The sequence below is a fragment of the Phaethon lepturus genome, unplaced genomic scaffold (genome assembly GCF_000687285.1).
Source record: "Phaethon lepturus isolate BGI_N335 unplaced genomic scaffold, ASM68728v1 scaffold6712, whole genome shotgun sequence".
NCBI classification, from domain to species: Eukaryota; Metazoa; Chordata; class Aves; order Phaethontiformes; family Phaethontidae; genus Phaethon; species Phaethon lepturus.
This window is the reverse complement of record NW_010522505.1, coordinates 26072-45317: the sequence shown is the minus strand read 5'-3', so window position 1 is coordinate 45317 and position 19246 is coordinate 26072. Positions and strand designations below refer to the sequence as shown.

Below are 19246 nucleotides of genomic sequence, written 5' to 3'. Positions count from 1 at the left end.
CCCAAGGAGTACGTGTAAGGGTAGTTTAGAAATATTGATTAATGGGCCTTTAGCAAGTCATGCCTAGAAGATTTGAAAATTCTTTTTTTATTCCTTTTTTTAATCTTCAGATTTATGGGAATGGATGACACACCTAGCTGTCCATAGGCAATGTCTTGAAAGGCTGCACATTAGCCACTATGATTATAACTCTCTTAAAAGAGTTGTCATTGGTAGGCTTTTCCTGTGCTGAGTTGATGTTTGTGTATTCATGAGATATTTTTAGGGTAAAAATATAATAAATTTATCTGTAGTATTTGCTCATTTTCTGATATCATAGATAGTAAAGGAGGAGATTGCATTATTTTTTGGTTAGTGATCAAGCTGGTGGAATTTAATTGTAAAATTATAGACCACACTGCTTGCCCTGCTGACTTAATACGTTAATGTGAATGATAAGTTTTGACCTGGATTACTTTGGGGTGAGCTGTTTGTTTTTAATCTCAAGCTTTCACCTCTGTTTTTCTAGAAGTCTATGTACTACCTAACAGCACAAGTCAGGTCACATTTGACGTTTTGTGGTACTAGATATCCATTGTACAACTGTACAGGGGTAGAGACTCTGGCTGGCCTCCTCTTTACCGGCTAGGAATCTGCTCTAAACACTATTAGGGAATATAATTATATCATAATTATTTCTCAGCTATACCTTTTGTCTAATTGTATGTAAGTTTAAAACTTATTTTGTCAACTTTGTATAAATATTGTCAAAGTGCTCTGCATTTCGCTCTTCCCACTAGCCAAGATACCAGAACTAGCGTAGATGTTTCCACTTCGTCGTGTTTGGGTTTTGTGTGCTGCTGTGGGAGTGTGTATGCACACGCGCTGTATGTATTTCCTACTATTAAAGATAAGGGAACCCTGGTGACTTTTGTTGTTATCTCTCTAATGAAGCATGAAGTCTGGGTCCCAACAACAATAAAAGCAAAGACTGTTGGCAGATAAGGAGTGAGTCTAGGGTTTCTTTTCAATCACCACCTACACTGCTCTGCATAGGCACTAACTTCTGACTGATACTTACTCCTTTTCTAGGCAAATCTTGCTCAGCTATTGAGCGAAGCTCAAGATCGAAATAAACATCTTGGAGAAGAGATTAGAGAGCTTCAGCAGAGACTGGGAGAAGTACAAGGGGACAATAAGGTATTATAAACTTTTGTTGTCAATAAATGGCATGGAATGTGTAAACTGGGCTGGAGTTTTGCATTTACTTCTTAGGAAAACAACTAAAACAATGGGTTACAGAACTTATAGAATACTTTGATTACAATAAATGCTCAAAAAAGTAGAACAAAAGCAGCTTGTACAGGATACCAGTAAGTGCAGGTTATTACCTATTTTTGTATGCTACTTTTGCTCAGTTGTCCTTAACTATGTCTTTTGCATCTAGCCTTGCTTTAATGATCTCAGACTTTCTTTTTTTCTTTTTTTAAAATATATTTTATTAGTGGTATTTCCTCTTACAAATAACTACAGATAAGCATGTGTTCTTCATCATGCGTTAATTTTCAAGTTTTTTTCAATTAAAATGCAAAATTTTAGTAAATGATAAAACCAGGGAAGGCATAATTCTTCCTTTCAAAAATATGGAGCAGTTGATCACAAATATATATAGTGAGCTTTGTATTAAGCCCTCATCCTATTACCCTTACATAACAAATTTATTTTATTGCTAAATTTAACAAGTTACATGGAACATTGCTCAAAATCTGCCATTTGGTATTAATCAAACTCCTGTTGTCTCTGTTAATTGAAATATTTAAACTCAAGCCAAATGAGTGTAACATTCGCAGCTGGAGCTGTATGCAAAAGTACATTCAGAGATCAAACTAGTGAGAGGTTGATTTTGAGAGTTGAGGTGGTTAACGAAGTAAAAAATGAAACAAATAATGAATGATAACTTCCCTCAACTACAGTTTTAAAGTTACAGGATTTAAAAATGTGAGTAAAAATGATGTAGCTTTTAATTATTCAGGTGGTTTTTTCTTTCCATTAATTCAAGTTAATTTTATTTATTTTATTTTAAACATACGTATACTGTGATAATGCAGTTTTATTCATTGTTTATCACAAAGGACTTCCTTGAAGGTGTGCAGGGAGCTGGGAAAGTGTCAAATGAGTCTTGAACTTGTAGTATGCACAGCATTCAGTGTAATTTGCTCAAGTCTTCAAAGACCAACTTTCCCAGTGTTTCTTTTCATTTGCATGTTATTGTTTGAACTGTATTACAGTGTAGAAGACAGTGCCTTGCAGTTCTGCACTGCCAGGATTATGCCATGCAGCCCTTCCCAAGCCTGTCCTAAACAGATAACAAGGGTTTGTAAGTACAAACAGAATACAAAGGTAGTAAAACTACAACATATTTAAATATTGAGGTTATATACCTATTCTAATCCCTTATAACAATATGATCTTGGTAACACAGCCTACTTCTTTGTGCTTGAACTGGCTTTGTTTAGATTTGCCTTTGTGGGTTAACTTGATATTAGCTGGTCATTTTTGTGACATCTGTATTCTCAGCATGTATTTAAATTCACGATCCTCCTAACAAATGGAAAAATACAAAAAGAGTCGTTCTGCCCACCATGCCCCTCTCCAAAAGGTGCAAAATAGTGCATCACTAAATAAAGAGGGGGAGGAAAGAGCTGCATCAGACAGGGATTAATATAGACTAGGATTTTCATTTTGGAACACATTCTTCACTTTCCCAGTAAATGAAAAATAGAGCTTATTTTAGAGTCAGGTTGCTGTTTTTGAAGTGCCTAAAAAAGCATTGCCATCTCTCTGAGGGATTTAACACTCTCCTCCTGTGTCAGATTTTGCTCCCTCCTAGCTTTGGTGATAAAATTCTAGGCTTGTTCCCAAAGCCATTCTGTTCTGCTCATCAGTTCTCCTGTATTGGCAGCTGGGTTACTTCAGGCACTGGAGCCCAGATAATGCATGGTATATATAAAAATAAAGAACTGTAATAATTTGCTTGTTCTTACATTTTTCCCCTGCATTCTTCTCTCTGCTTTTTCTAAAGTGAGGGAGGGCATCCTGCCCAGCTGGTCTACGTCAACCTTACTTCTGGCAAGAGATGAACAAACAGCTGCTTTTGCAGCAAGTGAAGCTGCTTATGGATGAACAGTTCTGCCTGTGTCTGAGCAGGGGTGACTCATGCAGGCTTTGTCACTGAGTGGCAAGAGCTTTGTAGGGCTAAAAAAGAAAAAAAAGTCTTTAAATATCACACATTAGCTCCATTGATAAAGAAATGTTTTGATGGCTTGACTTGTTTTTCACCGCTTTAATGCTTTCTACTAGTAGGATACAGTCACTTGGATTAGCAAGAAGACTGGTGACATTTTACTTGCTGTTGAAATCATGTTAAGTACGTCATCAGTTAGGCAATAACAAATTACTTGCATTTGGCTTAACTGGACTAATTTTTTCCTTTAATTTCAGCTAGAATTCCATTGGCACAAGTAATAAAACTTCTTCAGGCAGTCTTTGGAAGGATTTGTTGCTGCAGTTTGAGAAATACAGCAACAGCTAGACTGCAGTGCTCCAGCAACAGATATCTAAGACTATTTATTTTTATGATTGATCACAATCTCTTATCAGCCTTGACACATGAAAACTATTCTATGTTTATGATAGTTATTTGTAAATCTTTTTCCTTCCTAACATTCTGGCAGCAATGCCTGGAGAACAATTACTGAATCATAGAAGAGGATAGCTGAGAAATCTAATTCTCTCTTGTAAAAGGGTGCAAATGGAAAGCATAAGAGAAACTGGAGGCTTCTGGAAGACTAGATGACTCAGTTGCCTTCACTTGAATTCCTGCCCATGCAAAGAAATGGTTTTGTAAGCTGTCGAGGGCAGTGCTAAGTGAGAGGAAGATGCATGGAACAATGGCTGCGGTATTACTGACAGTTCATTATTATAAGGCAGACAATCATTCATGCAGCAACAGTTCAAAATGTTAAATGTGATGCGTATGTTTTGGCAGAACTGGGACGTAAGGTAGCAAATTTGCATAGTTCTGGTCCACTTTTTAAGATTTTGTAGACAACATGGTGAAGACAGTTGCCGTCAGTAACTGTGGCTAAACATGACAGTTTCTGCCTTCCATTAAGAATGTACTGGTTGTGCTTGTTTCTCTTTTCCTTCTGCATGTTTTATCAATAATCAGGAATGTACAGCTTTGGCTCAGGCATTGTCTGTGGACTCCTAGCCTGCACAGCAGCTACTGCAGTGAAGCCTGTTTGGGGCATTGTGAGGCTGCTACAGAGTTGCTACTTTATGAATAATTATTTTAGCTGACACTGATTAAGAAAAAACTGTGATATTAAAATAATAAAGACTTGCAGCACTGGATTGTTTTGGTTAACAGTCTATGGGTTCTTGACAAACAGGAGCTATCTCTGATAAGGTGCCCATAATTTAAATCCACTCTGCTGCGAGTGCTGTTCACAGAATCCTGAGGGGTAGCATGAACCTGTTCTCTAGCTGCAAAATGAAGTTGTGCAGTCCTTTCCTCAGTGATTTCTGAATGACAGAAATAAAAATACAGCAGCCAGAGGGCAGGTGTATAAAGTTTATAACAAAGCACTAATGTATGAATAAACCCTTAACCCTCTGGCATAATACTTAGTGTCTCTTTGGGTCACAGCATTTTCAGGGAGGAATTTTATAGCAGGTGGTGCTGCCTCATGAGACATTTGCAATGCAGAATTAAAGGACTTGGCCTGTTCTGCCCTGTCAACTCTCTGATTGGCCAACTGTCTGGAAGAAGCACTCTGTCGTTTTATGGATTGGTGTTTTACTTTATTTTATGTATGTTTATAATGCTGCTTTATTGGTTGGATTTGGATTTCTGAAGCATTCTTTTTGTAAGACCTCATACTATTTTTTTTTCTACCTCAAAATTAGCCATAAATTAAGAGTTCTCCATTTATTGGCAGACTGTTTGACCTTGCAAGTAATAATTGCTTGCAGTTAAAATTACATCTTATGCCTCACCCCCTCCTGGGCTGGAGGAGGGCTGGTCATAGTGCATGAGTCACAGCTCTGATCCAGTTCCCAGCCTGGTGCTGAGTGTTACGCAGGAGTTCTGCTCTGCTGCAGGCATTGAAGACATTAGTAAAGTGTGATTCCCCTCCCTGTATCCAGTTTTTCTGAACAAAAATGAGTCCCCAAAATGTTATTGCATTTGTTTCTTACTGCCTTTCTCACTAGCAAGAGATTCTAGACATTAAATTAATCTACCTGAATTAAATCACATTACCATGTCTTTTGTTCATCAGCCTTTTAGCATTTAAAAAAAAAAAAACAGTCCCTTAGCTATGAAGCCATTTGGGATTTGCTAGTTGCCTTTTTGACTTATTTGTTTGGATAAAGAAATTAATAGGAATTACATCTCTTAAGATCCATTCAGCTTTACTAACTGTGCAGTGGTTTGTACTTTCCCTGTGGGGATAAGGAAATGTAGTTTGCCAAAAACAGTTACTTTTGGGGGCAGAGCTTCCCCTGAACAAGTGAACTGCTTATCAGAACAAGTTGTACTAGCTTCAGTGACTCGCACTGAAATGGAGCTGAAATAAGTGGGGAGGATGATTTTGGTAGTCTGTCTTGCATCAGCAGGATTTTAATTGGCACATTGAAGCTATGGTGACTGGCATCCCATAAATACCAAAGATAGATTTTAATGTACAATCTTCTACTTCAGAAGATTGATTTTTGCCTAACTCTGCAATATAATGATGTACATTAATTCCTTGGTGCAGTCAAAGATATGGGGAAAGTCAGGCTGGTTATTGTGGGGTTTCTCTAGTCTCTGTGGAGCTCCTACAGATGAGACCATGGAGAAGCAACACTTTTGTCTAGTTGTACTCAGCATAAACAACTTTAAATGCTGAATGCCTTATGTACTGTTATTTTAATACTCAGTGGTTCTTGGAAGGTAGTTGCTTTTTGCTTTGGATATTGGATATAACTGTATTAATTCAAGTCAGACTGTTTTTAGCAGTCACAAAGCTCATTAGCTGTTTGAGCATTTTGGCCCAGTCTTTTTGTTGTTGGCCTGTTTTTTTGTTTTTAACAGGAATTAACTTTTGTAAGTAAATAAAATGCACAAGCAAATGTGTTAGCAGCTGTTAAGGCAAATTCTGCACTTATGTACTGCAGTGAGATTTTAAGCGGTATCAGTAAAATGAAGCTGGGCAAGCCACTTCATGCCTTTTTATTCTTAACTAGGAAGAGTTCTCTGCTGCAGAGAATGTTAAGATTTACGTACGAAAATGGCTTCCTGAGAATTCTCTAGTTTTAGTCTGACCGGAATTAGTTCCTGTCACTCCTAAAAAACATTGACCATGTGTCTGTGTTTACCTAGTCTTTCATTAATTGTATACTCTGGTGACTGTTATTGCAAGGTCTAATTCAGCTCCTCTTGATGCTTTGAGTGTTCTACTGGAATTCTTCACTGAGAACAGGATTGAGCCCTAAGCTCAGAAAATTCCCTCTGGTTTAACTAATACCAGCTCTTTGGCCTGGAAGAGATGAAATCTGTGACAGCTTTACTCTTTCTAATGCAGATGTACCCTGACCTACAGCCTGTGTTCTCTTGCTTACTGAATCTGTTTTTGTAATTGCAGCTCCTTCGAATGACAATAGCAAAGCAAAGACTTGGAGATGATGAAGTTGGGGCTCGCCACTTTGCAGCACATGAACGGGAGGACCTTGTTCGACAGTTGGAGAAGGCTCGAGAACAAGTAATAACTAAATGGGCATATACTGTCATGTTTTACAGAGCTAGTGCAGTAGCAAGTAAATGACTGGTTCTGTTGTGTTTGGAGGGGTGGTAGCTGATTAACGTTGTGAATAGTGGTGAAGGTGTTGGGATTTTTACTGATACAGTTCTTACTAAACAGTAATTTAAACTTGGGATCCAGGAAGAGGCGCATATTTCTTGTTTTTCAGTTTTCACTCAAGTGCAGTGCTATTTTAGTTTACTAGAAGGCCTGCTGACTTCTTCTTCCAGTGTGATTCTCTCTGGTATCTCTGTTCCCAAGCTCACACGCTCTCTGTTTGTCACCTGGCCTCTTTTCATACCGTCTTCTGTTATCCTTCTTGGCTTATCAGTATTTTCTGAGGTGCCAATAGAGACTTTTCAACTAACTGCAGACTCTTCTCACACTCTGTTTCCTCTCCTTGAAAGTTTGAAGCTCTTTGTCCTTGGGTATCTTTCATACTGGAGTCCTTCACCCTTTTGCTTAGTAGCAAAACTCACCGTGTCAACTCCATGCTGGATTACTTGGTACTTTTCTCAGTTCTTCTTCCTGTTCTGTAGCGCTTCATTGCTGAAAGTCCCATTATTGGTGTATATTTCCCTTTACAGATTTTCACTTCATCCTCCAAATTTGCCAAACTCTTATTCAGTTGAGTTCATTCCTGGAGTCGTAGAAATTACGTGCTAAAAACAGCTTAATGTTTGTAGCAGAATTGTAGTATGGGTAAAAGTTTCTCTTGCTGTTACATTTTAGTTGTTTTCTAGAAATTTTGTAAAACAAGTCATACCTGCTAAAGTTACTTAACTTCAAATTAATGAAATAATACCAAAATAGATTAAAAGTACCAGGCACTATGAGCCTTGGAAAGATTTTTGACTGTCCGAAATCCATCTTGTTCAGACATGGACCTGTTGGAGAGGATCCAGAGGAGGGCCACAGAAATTATCAGAGGGATGGAACACCTCTCCTATGAAGCAAGGCTGAGAGAGTTGAGGTGGTTTAGCCTGGAGAAGAGAAGACTCCGGGGAGACCTTATTGCAGCCTTCCAGTACTTAAAGGGGACTTATAGGAAAGATGGGGAGAGACTTTTTAGCAGGGCCTGTTGTGATAGGACAAGGGGTAATGGTTTTAAACTAAGAGTGTAGATTTTGACTAGAAGGCAGAAATGTTTCACGGTGAGTGTGGTGAACTACTGGCACAGGTTGCCCAGAGAGGTGGTAGATACCCCATTGCTGGAAACATTGAAGGTCAGGTTGGATGGGGCTCTGAGCACTGTGGTTGTGTTGAAGCTGTCGCTGCTCATTGCAGGGGTTTTGCACTAGGTGACCTTTAAAGGTCCCTTCCAACCCAGAGATTCTATCACTTTATGCAGTGCTTCGTGCTGTTTTCAGTTTGGGTGCTATGTAATCTTTTGATTAAACTTAAAAATAGTCATACAGCTCTCCTTTCTTCTCAGATCGAGACTCTGAGATACGATCTACAGGCTGCACTGGATGAGTTACAGGATGTGAAAGAGGAGCGCTCTTTTTACCAAGATAAGTCTGACAGACTAAACCAAGAACTTAATCATGTCTTAGGAGGACATGAAAACCGTATCATCGATGTAGATGCTCTGTGTATGGAGAACGGGTGAGTGCATTGCAAACCTTACTGTTTCCCGAGAACAAGCTTTATTGCTTTAACAGGAGCTCCCGGAAGTCAGTTACAACAAAACTTTAAAGAAAATGTATCCAAGAATAGGAGTTAAAATATTTTGGTAATTTGTTTTGTCTGCTTTGTTTGTACTGTAGCTAACCATCAAATAATATTGAGAAAGTTAGGCTGCAGGAAATTACCAGTGTTTTATTTGGCTACAGAGATGTCAGTGATATTCCCAAATAGAGCTAAATGAGGAAAAGGAAGGGAAGTGCAGAACTTCTTACCCCCATCACTGTATGGCACCAAAAGCAAGAATATTAAAAATTGGTGTCTTCAGAAACTCATAGTGAGCTGTAATGGGCTAATCTTGGATTGGAAACAGGGACTTTGAGTACCCTGAGTTAACCGTTTTGGACATAATTCTCACCACAGAACGAGGTTGTCAACATGGGGTGATTTGCCAGCAAAAGTTGCTGGTGAAATCACCTGTGTAGATTTTCTTGCCACTGCCTTGGGAAAAGAATGTGTTTAATGGTTTCTGCTAAGGACGACAGAGAGGAGTCACTGACAGAGCCATAGCAGGTACCTCCCTTAATGTCAACAATTACCTTAAAGTGAAATAGATCTTGTAAGACACTTTCCATTTTCAGAGACTTATGCTTCAGGTAGGAAAGTGTAGTAACAAAGGCATTACCTCCTCCCAGCAACTCCAGGGGTTTTTTTCTGTTTCGCATGGCCTACAGAGTACTGTGTCAATTTATGTCCCCTGCTCTCCTGACAGTGATACGATTTTTTTTCTCTAAAATAGTTAAATTTTCACAAACCCAAATACAGCTGCGGTTACACTATATGAAAGAGGGTATTTTATAAACCTTTTATAAACGAAAAAGATATATTCCTATGTGGAAATAGCCATCTAATCCAAGTGCATAAACTCTGTTAGGAAGAACTGTACTGTTGTAGTTAACTGTATACCATTTTTCAACTGTACTGTTAAATTTTCTACTTTGTGATTACTAATGAGAAGTGCCATGTAAGTGATGGATATTGCAATGCAAAAATTCTGCTTAGTTGAGTCTTCTGTTGACATATATACAAATCTTCATGTGTCCATCTCACAGAGCTTCAAGTACGGAGGACATGAGTAAATGCTTCCTGACTATTTCCTCTAGATGTAAATATATCCTTTTAGCTTCCCTCCCAAAAAACCTGAGGAGTGATATAAAATGGTTGTGCAGCATGCTTGACAAATCTAACAGAAGGGCAGCCTCCTTTTCTGATGCAATTTGTTTCCCTACTTAAAGTTTTATGGGGTCAAGAGCAGTAAGATTTTGTTATTTTACCCCTGACAAAACTGCAGAGGGAAAAGAACTCTTAGTAGTTCAAAGAGATGACATGCTAAATAGTAAAGAGGAGCACTTGAGGCAGTACTTGAAGGTAACATGAGGTAATGGATTACGTTTCTTTTTCAGGTATCTTCAAGAGAGATTAAAACAACTTCAAGAGGAAGTCAACCTTCTTAAGTCTACTATTACTAAATATAAGGTAAGATCCTCTCACTGTATCATCTAAACTGTGTTTTGTTGCTCATGGAGGTTATTGTTCATTCTCATGTTCATATGCATTTAAAGAACAAAATGGTGTCTTCAAAGGAAAATCCACCATTAACATTTTGACAATATTAGTATGTATACATATTACGTGCTCAGTCTTCCTTGTAGGCTTCTTAGCTGATGTAGTACAAAGGGGTATCCATTAAGAATATTTTGAAAAATCAATTAAATACCTTTTTTTAAGTTCTGTGGGGGAACCTTCTGTTGGGGAGGATGATCAGCTTCCCAGCCTGCTGGTTGGTGAAAATTAGCAGGTGACACCTGTGTTGCTGTTACAAGCAGGTCTTGTCTCCCTGTTCCCTTTCTTCATGTGCCTTAATGATTGCGAAGTCTTCATTGTTCTTCCATTCTTGGGTTAAGATATGTGCTGTTTTGCATGAAACCTTCATGACTGAATCCTGAGGGCAAAATATTCTTGCTCTTCCCTGAAGTCAAGCACTCCATTTTCTTCTGCAAGTGATTTTTGGGATGTGGGAGGGGAGGGCTGCTGTCAGGGCATGACAAGGGTTGCCTTATGACTGTCAATAGGACTTCTTAACTATTTAGGTCACTGTGAAGCAGTGACAGCACTAATTGCTTTTTGTGCATGAGCAAAGCTCCTCAAAGTCCGAAGTTCATTTCAGTGTCTATTCACACTTACAACCTGGGTCTCTCAGAGTGTGAGTTAGTTTATTGGTGAGAACTGAGCATCTTGGTGGTCTGGTGGGTTTCACAGAACTGTAATTATTTTGGAAGAGCTGGACTTCTGTAGCAGGATCATTCTGCTGCTAATTCGTGAAAGTCGGTATTTGCTACTAACAGGGCTTCTAGAAACTCTGATAGAGGAGTTTGAGCTTTCCCTTTGAAGCCTATTCAGAGAAATGCTGGGGAAAGTCTGATTTTTGTTCCCAACTGATATTCTCTACAGGATACTGGAGTATCTTCACTGGCACTCAGCAGATTATTAAAGAATAGGCAAGTCTTAAAAATGCATTGGGGGAGTCAGTGGGAGAGAATAGAATAAAGTGATTGCAGTGAGACAGAACGAGTCTTCATAACATAGCAAAGACTGCTTTGGCTGGAGAATTATACTCCAGGAGAGTCACACTCCCATAGGTTACTATGGATGTAAGCTCCAGGCTCTGCAGAGTTGTTCTGAGACCAAAATCCAAAGTCCCAGATTCTTTAGTCCTAATGAAAGGATTTGTTGGCTACTGTTTTTCTAAATAAGATATTTGTTGTTTTCTTAGAATGCACTAGAGAGACGAAAAAATTCAAAGACTCATAGTAGATCCAGTAGCAGTGCTCTGACTGGAGTCCTGTCTGCAAAACAAGGTATTACATAAATGCAGCATGGTGTTGCATATCTCATTGAATTCCTTCCATTTTACCTCTTAATTTCAGTAACCCGTTCCTCACCAACCAAACCAAAATCTTTCTTCTCTTTCCTGTTTATTATCATGTGCCAATTTTTGTCCTTTTCAGTTGACTTGACAATATAAAATTTGCCTCTTGAGTACTGCTTATCCTTTTGTTACCCTGTTGCCGTTCATTCTCTCCCCTGTCATTTTTATCTTTTTTTTAAAATCACTAAACACCTTTGCAATTTTGAACCTGACAAATAATTTCTTTATTCATCTCTTTGCTCTGCTAACAATAGCAACCACAATTCATATTCCAATGAAAAATAGGGTGGTAGAAGAGGGACACTAAGTCAGGTTTTCTACTACTGTTCTTGGAAGCTTTTACATTCAAATGTTTTGCAAGAAATCCTTTTGTCCCATGTTTCTTCATGGGTAGCAAAATGGTGTAATCTCTTTTTTTCCCCCTTCAAAGAATATAACAAGATTAGGAAAGAAAGGGGAAGATAAAATTCTTTCAGCCAAACAGTATACCTGGAACCCTACCATTTAGATGTTGGTGTATTCATACACACACATGAGATCAGTAATATTTGTCACAGTAGGTCAAAACTCGTGTTTCTGTTTTTGACTTGTCTTCCATCCTTTTCTCCATGTACTTGCATACATTATATATAATATGCAAGTACATTATAGATATATACATTATATATATGTATGCAAGTACATTATAGAGAGATATATATATAAAAAAAAAAAAATAAAGAGGCAGAGCCAGATTCTAGTTCCAGAAGTTAATGGTACTAGTGAACTTCCTGATGTGTTGAGAGGTACATGTTCTAAGCTGCAGAGGAAGAGTTCATGGGTGACTGTATTTTCACATCAGTCTTAAATAACCTGAAGAATATAATAATTCTAAAAAGTAATATAAAAGCTTCCTTGTGGATTTACCAATCTGTAGGCCTGTAGAAGAATGAGTTTCTTTCCTTCTGAACAAAAATAATTTTCCAAAAGCAGAATTAAGTTAACATAAAATGTGCCTGCCTATACTTGTTCTGGCAATTGCTGTGGAATAATGATCAGCTTAGAAAGCCACCATCTTTATGCCAGCTAGGGGTTATATTTCTGGTCTTCTGGCTTTATTTCTTAGTTGAAGGAAAAAAATATGTATTTACTTAAGTAACAAGAATAGTTCTTTAATGCTAAGTAGATGTTTGTGTCACATCTCTGTGCATGAGAAGCCGAAACTCATTTGTGTTTTTAACATTATAGTCCAAGAATTGTTGTCGGAGGATCATGGATGTAGCCTACCAGCCACTCCACAGTCCATTTCAGATCTCAAATCACTGGCCACTGCATTGCTGGAAACTATCCATGAAAAAAACATGGTCATACAACACCAAAGGCAAACCAACAAGTAGGTAGCATGACTTCTAAGTAAAATAGAACTTAGCAAGCTATGGAAAAGTCATAGTTTTGGGGGAGTTCCAGGGACATGGGAAGGAAAGTCCGTTTTCACAGAAAATTCATTGTCATTGTTAACTGGTGGGTTATTTAGTTTTTAAGATCAGGTATGTGTTTAGAGAAAAATTACATTTTTAAAGTAAAACCTGGGTTTGACAGAGTCCTGTCTGCATCTGCTAGGCAAGGATTGATTTGCTGCTCAGATTTAAGACAAACCATAATAACACAGGAGGGACTTCTAGCAGGTAGTCTGTAGGGAGGGCTGAAGAAAAGCTGCCGGGAGAAAGGACACCCTTTAACTGGAAGAGAACATGTGTGATAATTGATCGTTAATGTAGGAATTTGCTAACAAACACTGGTGGGCATAGTAAATGTTGCACCTAGGAAAGGATCTGAAAAGATTTGGTGTAACACTTGTCACAGGCTTAGCAGCCTATGCGTCGTACAAATGGTAGCTGTTGCTCCTATAGTTACTTCGCCAAAAGTTGTAAGAGATAAACAGTTGAATTGCTACTGTATGATTTTTTTAAAAATCTGAACTGAACTTTCAAGGAGAATTTGTTTACTCTTAGCTGTTCTACTCATCAGTAGAATTCTTTGTGTCTTGCACAGCCCCTATCATGGCAGAATGTAATCATTTTTGACACATTTTCTGACATTCTGATATTATTGTCCTTATACAGTGTATGACAATCAGAGCTAGGAGGTGTTCCTTGATTCTGTGCTCAGTTTTTTTCCTTTTTTTTTTTTTTTTTTAAACACTGAGTCACTACTGGTAATCAGAGGTTATTCAGGCTTCTCAAAAGCACATCAGGACCAGATGCCAGAAACAGGCAGACATCTTTTATGAAAGGAAGGAGTGGTACTGAAGTCAACTGTATTGCACTAGAATAGATGATTCATTTTGAAAATTGATAACTGTGATACGAGGCAGACTCCGTTGCATAATTCTTAGTGATGTGGCAACAGAAGTGGAGGATCAGCTTATAGCCACTCTTAATACCCTTGAGAAAGCAAATGCCTAATCAGCTAAAGGGAGACTAAAGTGGTGAAAATGTAGCCTAGATCTAACTGTTGGCAGCTCAGTTAAATTCATGTCCCTGTCATGTAGTGCCAGAGGAGTTCCTGCACTGAGCAGTGCTAATGAAGGGCTAACACCTGCTTACTCCCTTTGTACTGCTAATGTAGCATCAGAAGGAAAACATCCAGAGAGTAACTTTTGTTATTCCAGATATAACCAGCCTTTGCCTTTTACATCCTGATACTGTATCATTACCTGGTGTTCTAGTTTGCATACTCTTGCATATAACTGTAGCAAACTTCTTTCTTAATTTTCTATCTTTCTTTGATGACGTGCAGTCTCTTTCATCTCTCAGGTGTATCATTGTGATGATGACTTTACTTTCCGATACCACTGTCTCTGCATTCAACTATTGAGTATGGGTTTTCTTGTGTTAAGCCTTCGCAAGGAGATAGGATTCTTTTATCTGCATGCCCAGCTGGTCCTACCTAGCCATAGGAGTAGAGATTGGATGCATGCACAAACTAGTATTCTATGCCCAGTAGAAAATCAGGTCTTAGAGAGAGGTGACAGCCCACGTCTCTCCCAGGTCAGGAGTGTGCTCAGAACTGTAGTGTTGTATTCAGTTCAGGCTGCTTCCAGGGAAAAAAAAGAAAGATAAATCCTGGACAAGTTGAGTGAAGAGCCTCAGCGACACTCCTATATGGTATGCTCATTCTTTTTGTCACCTTCCGCTTTAGTTGGATTAAAGAAGCTTTTAAAGAGCTAGGAGGAATGGGAGCTACTTCAAGTAGAAATGCCTAAGACTCGAAAGAGTTAAAGTGAAAAAGGGAAATGCAGGTAGGACATCGGGGGGAAAAACATCCTTTATTTGAGGTGCATTAGCTGGTTGTTGGGGGCACTTGCTTGCCATGTAAAAAGCTACAAGTAAAGACTGCTGACTTCTGAAAATGGGGAAGAAACTGCCCACCTATTGGAGAAGGTTAGAGTCGAGAGTGAGGTCAGTGCACGGACAGGTCCATAAACTGGTACTGGTAGAAAATGCATTCTTTTGTTGAAGACATTTCTCCATTCAAAGTAGGAAGTTGAGAAGGTTGTGGTGTTAGAGAGAATGGTAACGACAAAAGGTTTTACATAAATCAGAAGGTAGAAGTCTTCTTCACCCTCTGTTCTGTTTGCCTGGCTTTCCCTGAACAAAGAACATGTTTGGAGGATACACTTTTTGAGATGTGTGAAGAAAGTGAGAATTACTGAGTAAAGAATGTGAGATTTTGGGGTGGTGGTTTTATTCAGGGAAGTTCTGCTTTTGATATTTGGTAGATGATTGACCTATTACTGATTCTGTTATCAGTAAGTGAGACTTTTCAGACCATATGAACTTACTTTCCTCCAAATGGTTAACCTACTCTAAAGTTTTTTTGTGGCTTGCAGATTGAGATATGGCTATATAAGTTTACAGTAGCAGAATGGTAGATTTGCTTTCTGATTGACTGAAACAATAACAAGACAGTCAATTCTTTTACATAGATTAGAATTTGTGTGTGCAGTTGAAGTTGACTTTCTGCTGTTATACTGTTGTTAAAAACATCCATTGCCACTTGCTCCTGGAACAGACACACTATTATTGCTGCTTTTCTAAGTATGTGGCATGATAAAAGGAACTGTGGGAATATGTGCCTAGGAATGAGTAGGCTAAATCCAGCCTTTATTTTTTTTGCCCGACTTTTAAGAAAAAAAGAACTTGTTTGGGAAGAAAACAGGTGATTTTCCCCAGGTGATTGGTAGCTACTACTGCTAAGTTTAAGTAACATCCTGTGTTTTTCCTCACAAGCACATAAGGTTAATTTGAAAAGGCAGTTGTAAATGAATTCTGTATGCGGTAACGTGTTGCAAGATTAAATAGTTACAGAAATGCAAAAATAAACAGTCCTAACCCTGCCTAGCAAGTGGATAAAAATCTTTTTTTCTTCTGCCAGCAATAAACCATTTATTAGATGTTCTTGTTAGTGCAATTTGTTCCTGAAATTGCCAGTACCCATGCAAGCCGGATGAGCATAGAAGCTGCTCTGCTGCTTAGACATGTTGCACTAATTTTAACATTTCTAACTTGGGCAAGCTCGGTCATGACCAAAATTACTAAAAGCATTGTGTCAGTCTGTAACTGAGTAAATGTTTCCATGTGATGTACAGAACTAGGTATGTGACTGTGACAGACCCTATTTGCAGACATTTGGGTGATTGTATTTGTGTGAGGGTATATGTCTTCTGTAGCGAGATCTCAATTGAAAGTGAGGTGAATGGAGCTCAGGTGCTGTAAATCAGCACAGCTCCCTTCGGATTATGGCCATGTATGTTGGGAAGCATGGGAGAGCCAGAGGGAGCTTCTAAATTCAGGGGGCAGCATTGCCACTGTTACGTGAACAACAGATTTCTGTAAAACCTTATCCCAGAGGGAGGTTTAGACTAACTCCCTTGTTGCATTAGACTCATGACCAGAGGACAACAGAAACAGCTGTCAGCACCTTTGTCTATGACATGATCCTTCTGTTTTTGTCAAAGGATCTGGTCCACTATGACTAGAGATAAAAAAATAGATTAGGGAATTTGATGCTACCAACCCATGCAGCCCCTTTAAAAATACCTACTGTTCCAGGCCGCCACAGCTCAGTCTTTCCACAGCACATACAGAGGTGGCAGATTATCTGGAGGTCACAAGGGAGAGGAAGGAATAGGGTAAACCATGCTGTGTTCAGGATTGCTTACACATTTATTTTTCAAAAAAATGTTTCTATAAGAACTCACAGCTTTGTGTAGGGGTCATTTCTCCCATACCTGTCTTCAGATAATGTGGTTTGGAGCAAACTAGAGTCATACTCATCACTGAATGTATTTTGCTGTCTTGCTGATTGAAAGGAGCAGGCTTAAGTATTGTTCTCTCTTTTTGCCAACCGTTGTTCAGAGCCACAGAATGATCCTTCTATGTGAGAACCTGCAGCAAAATTAAAAAATAGCTCAGTGCCTCTTCTGAGGATCCAATAGGAATTACCAGGATAGATTTGCTCCAAAACCTTTAGAAATAGTGTGGTACAGCTGATTAATTATAAAATTTAAGAGAAGTAAGAGAAAAGTGACTTTGCTATTGTTGTCTGAATAACAAGAGCAGTTGCAATAACTGAACTTAATGCAGAGGGTTGAGTTTCCTTCTATGATACAGCTAGCCGACAGGGAGGGCAGTATCTTTCCCCTTGTCTGCCCTGGAACTACTGGTGAACTAGTTATGAAAATAATAAGGATTTTTTTCTTTTTTTGTGACCCGTTTGTGGTGACAATCATTGGCCACATCAGAGATTTAAAAAATACTTAGTCCTTGTTAATCAATTTTTCTAGTCCCTTTGGTATTTGCTGGGCTTGCTATTCTTCACATCCTTCCTAGATTCTGCCATCTTGTCAGTAACGACATTCCTAGTATGCTCAAATGTCTGCAGCATAAAACCCTCGCTGGAGAGCATGCAGTGCAGTATTACGCAGCTCTCATGAGCGTGGGAAGATACTGTTGCCTTGCTGTGTTGTGATATGTTGCTTCTCAGCATTCAGTTCAAACTTAAACTAACTTATCCCGTTGCTGTAATTCGATGACTAAAACTTGCTGTCCATTATCTCTGCTGTCATGTTTAGAATTGCTGCCCTGTTTAAGTTTCCCACTCCGTTGAGCATTGTTTGGGATTTATTTAAAGACTTTTAACTCTAGGAGACTTGCTGTGCCTGTGAGAGAAACACTTTGAAGAATTCATTGGAAAAAGAGCGCTCCTTGCAAGGTAGAAATCTCTCATTTGATCTTGGGAGAGAATTAAGACAAAGTTAAATCCTGCAGGAGAGCTAACTGCAAATAGTATTTGAGTGGGAATCAGATGCAAAAGAAGAAATGGCCCAAGGAATGCTGTGAAAGCTAAGAGTTGGGTGATAAAGGCACTAAAGAGCTTGAGGCTTTTTAGTAAAGTAGAAAAGAGAGTTCAGCGCTAAAAGAAAAGGCGTAGTGTAAAAAGATATTCCTTGCCATTTGAAACAATCTTAGTGATAGAGAAACCTGTGTGAATGATGGACTAGGCCAGAATTGTGTCTTAGAACTGCAAAATCAATCTAGATGCTGTCTTGAGTTTTCCATATTTTGTCTGCCTAGCTTTTACCTTCTAGCTTTAGCTGTAGAGAAAGTAAAAGTAACTGGGAAGAGATATTTGTGGGCAAGGAAATAGAAATATTATGAGTTGCTATTCTTTGTCTTTACCAAAGGGCAAAGGTTTAATGTCCAGTACATCCTAGACTTTTTTGTTTGTTTGCTTGTTTGTTTAAAACCATGGGATAGATTAGACAACTATGTGTCATTTTCCTATAACTGTGGAGGAGGTTGTCCATTGCCATTCGTGAAAAGAGATGACCGTATACAGGTTTACTGCACTAGCTAAGTAACAAGTTAAAAATTCAACTCTTGTCATGTAAGCAATGGGGCTTTGGTTACCTTAGTATAACAAGGAATCTCATCTCAGCTGACTCTTCCTGGCTTCTGTTTTTGTTTTCTTTTTCCAAAGAATTCTAGGTAATCGAGTGGCAGAACTAGAAAAGAAATTAAGAACTTTGGAAATTGCTGGCCTATGGAGTCTTCCAGGTTAGTAAAAACTCAAGAGAAGAGCTTGCATTATTTAGTTTTCGAGGGTATATTTACATTTAAGAAAAGCCTGACTATAATTTTTTTAATGACAGTTATTTTGCAAATATGCCATTCAGCACATTTGCAAAATTAGAAACCTCTAATAAACGTTAAGTTGAAATAAAAAATCACTAGACTCTTTAAATGCTAAGTTAAATATATATACTGGGAAAAAAAGAAGTTTTAAATACTAGAAATAATCAAATTGTCTCCATAGTCTGCAGGCAAAAAAAATTGAACTATTTTAATTAAAAAGTTGCATAAAATTATACATAAGATATTGGCCATTATGTTTTTCAGCAAATTTTATTTATTAATTTTGTACTTCTTGTAACTTAAATGGATTTTATCACTGTATTTTTAATGTTTTTCTGTAGAATCATAAACTCTGAGAAATTGGAAATGTAAATGATCTTAAATTTTCTAGTCCATGTCTCCAGAACAGGCTTATTCCCTGTAGCATCTTAAGTATTGTATTTGGTTTTTGAATTACTCAAGTAATGGGAGATTAATCTGCTTCCTAACAGACATCACTGTTAGAAAAATTTGCAATATTTAATTTACAGTTACATTTTGCTTCTTTTCTTCGCATTACACCTAATTGTGTCGTCTTTAACCACTGTAAATTATGCTACTCCATTGTTGGCATTCGCATCATTAAG

At 38.2% G+C, this 19246-nt stretch overlaps 1 protein-coding gene across 1 annotated transcript in view; it reads left to right on the top strand.

Moving 5' to 3' along the window:
- Nucleotides 1–19246, top strand: part of CCDC149 (coiled-coil domain containing 149) — a gene marked incomplete at its 5' end in the record, with an annotated part of 39045 nt that overhangs the window by 10206 nt on the left and 9593 nt on the right. The window contains 7 exons of the mRNA XM_010281820.1: nt 1072–1179; nt 6672–6788; nt 8263–8435; nt 9917–9989; nt 11287–11371; nt 12670–12814; nt 18466–18542. Coding sequence (XP_010280122.1) covers nt 1072–1179; nt 6672–6788; nt 8263–8435; nt 9917–9989; nt 11287–11371; nt 12670–12814; nt 18466–18542 — 778 coding nt within the window. The remainder of the gene's footprint in view (nt 1–1071; nt 1180–6671; nt 6789–8262; nt 8436–9916; nt 9990–11286; nt 11372–12669; nt 12815–18465; nt 18543–19246) is intronic.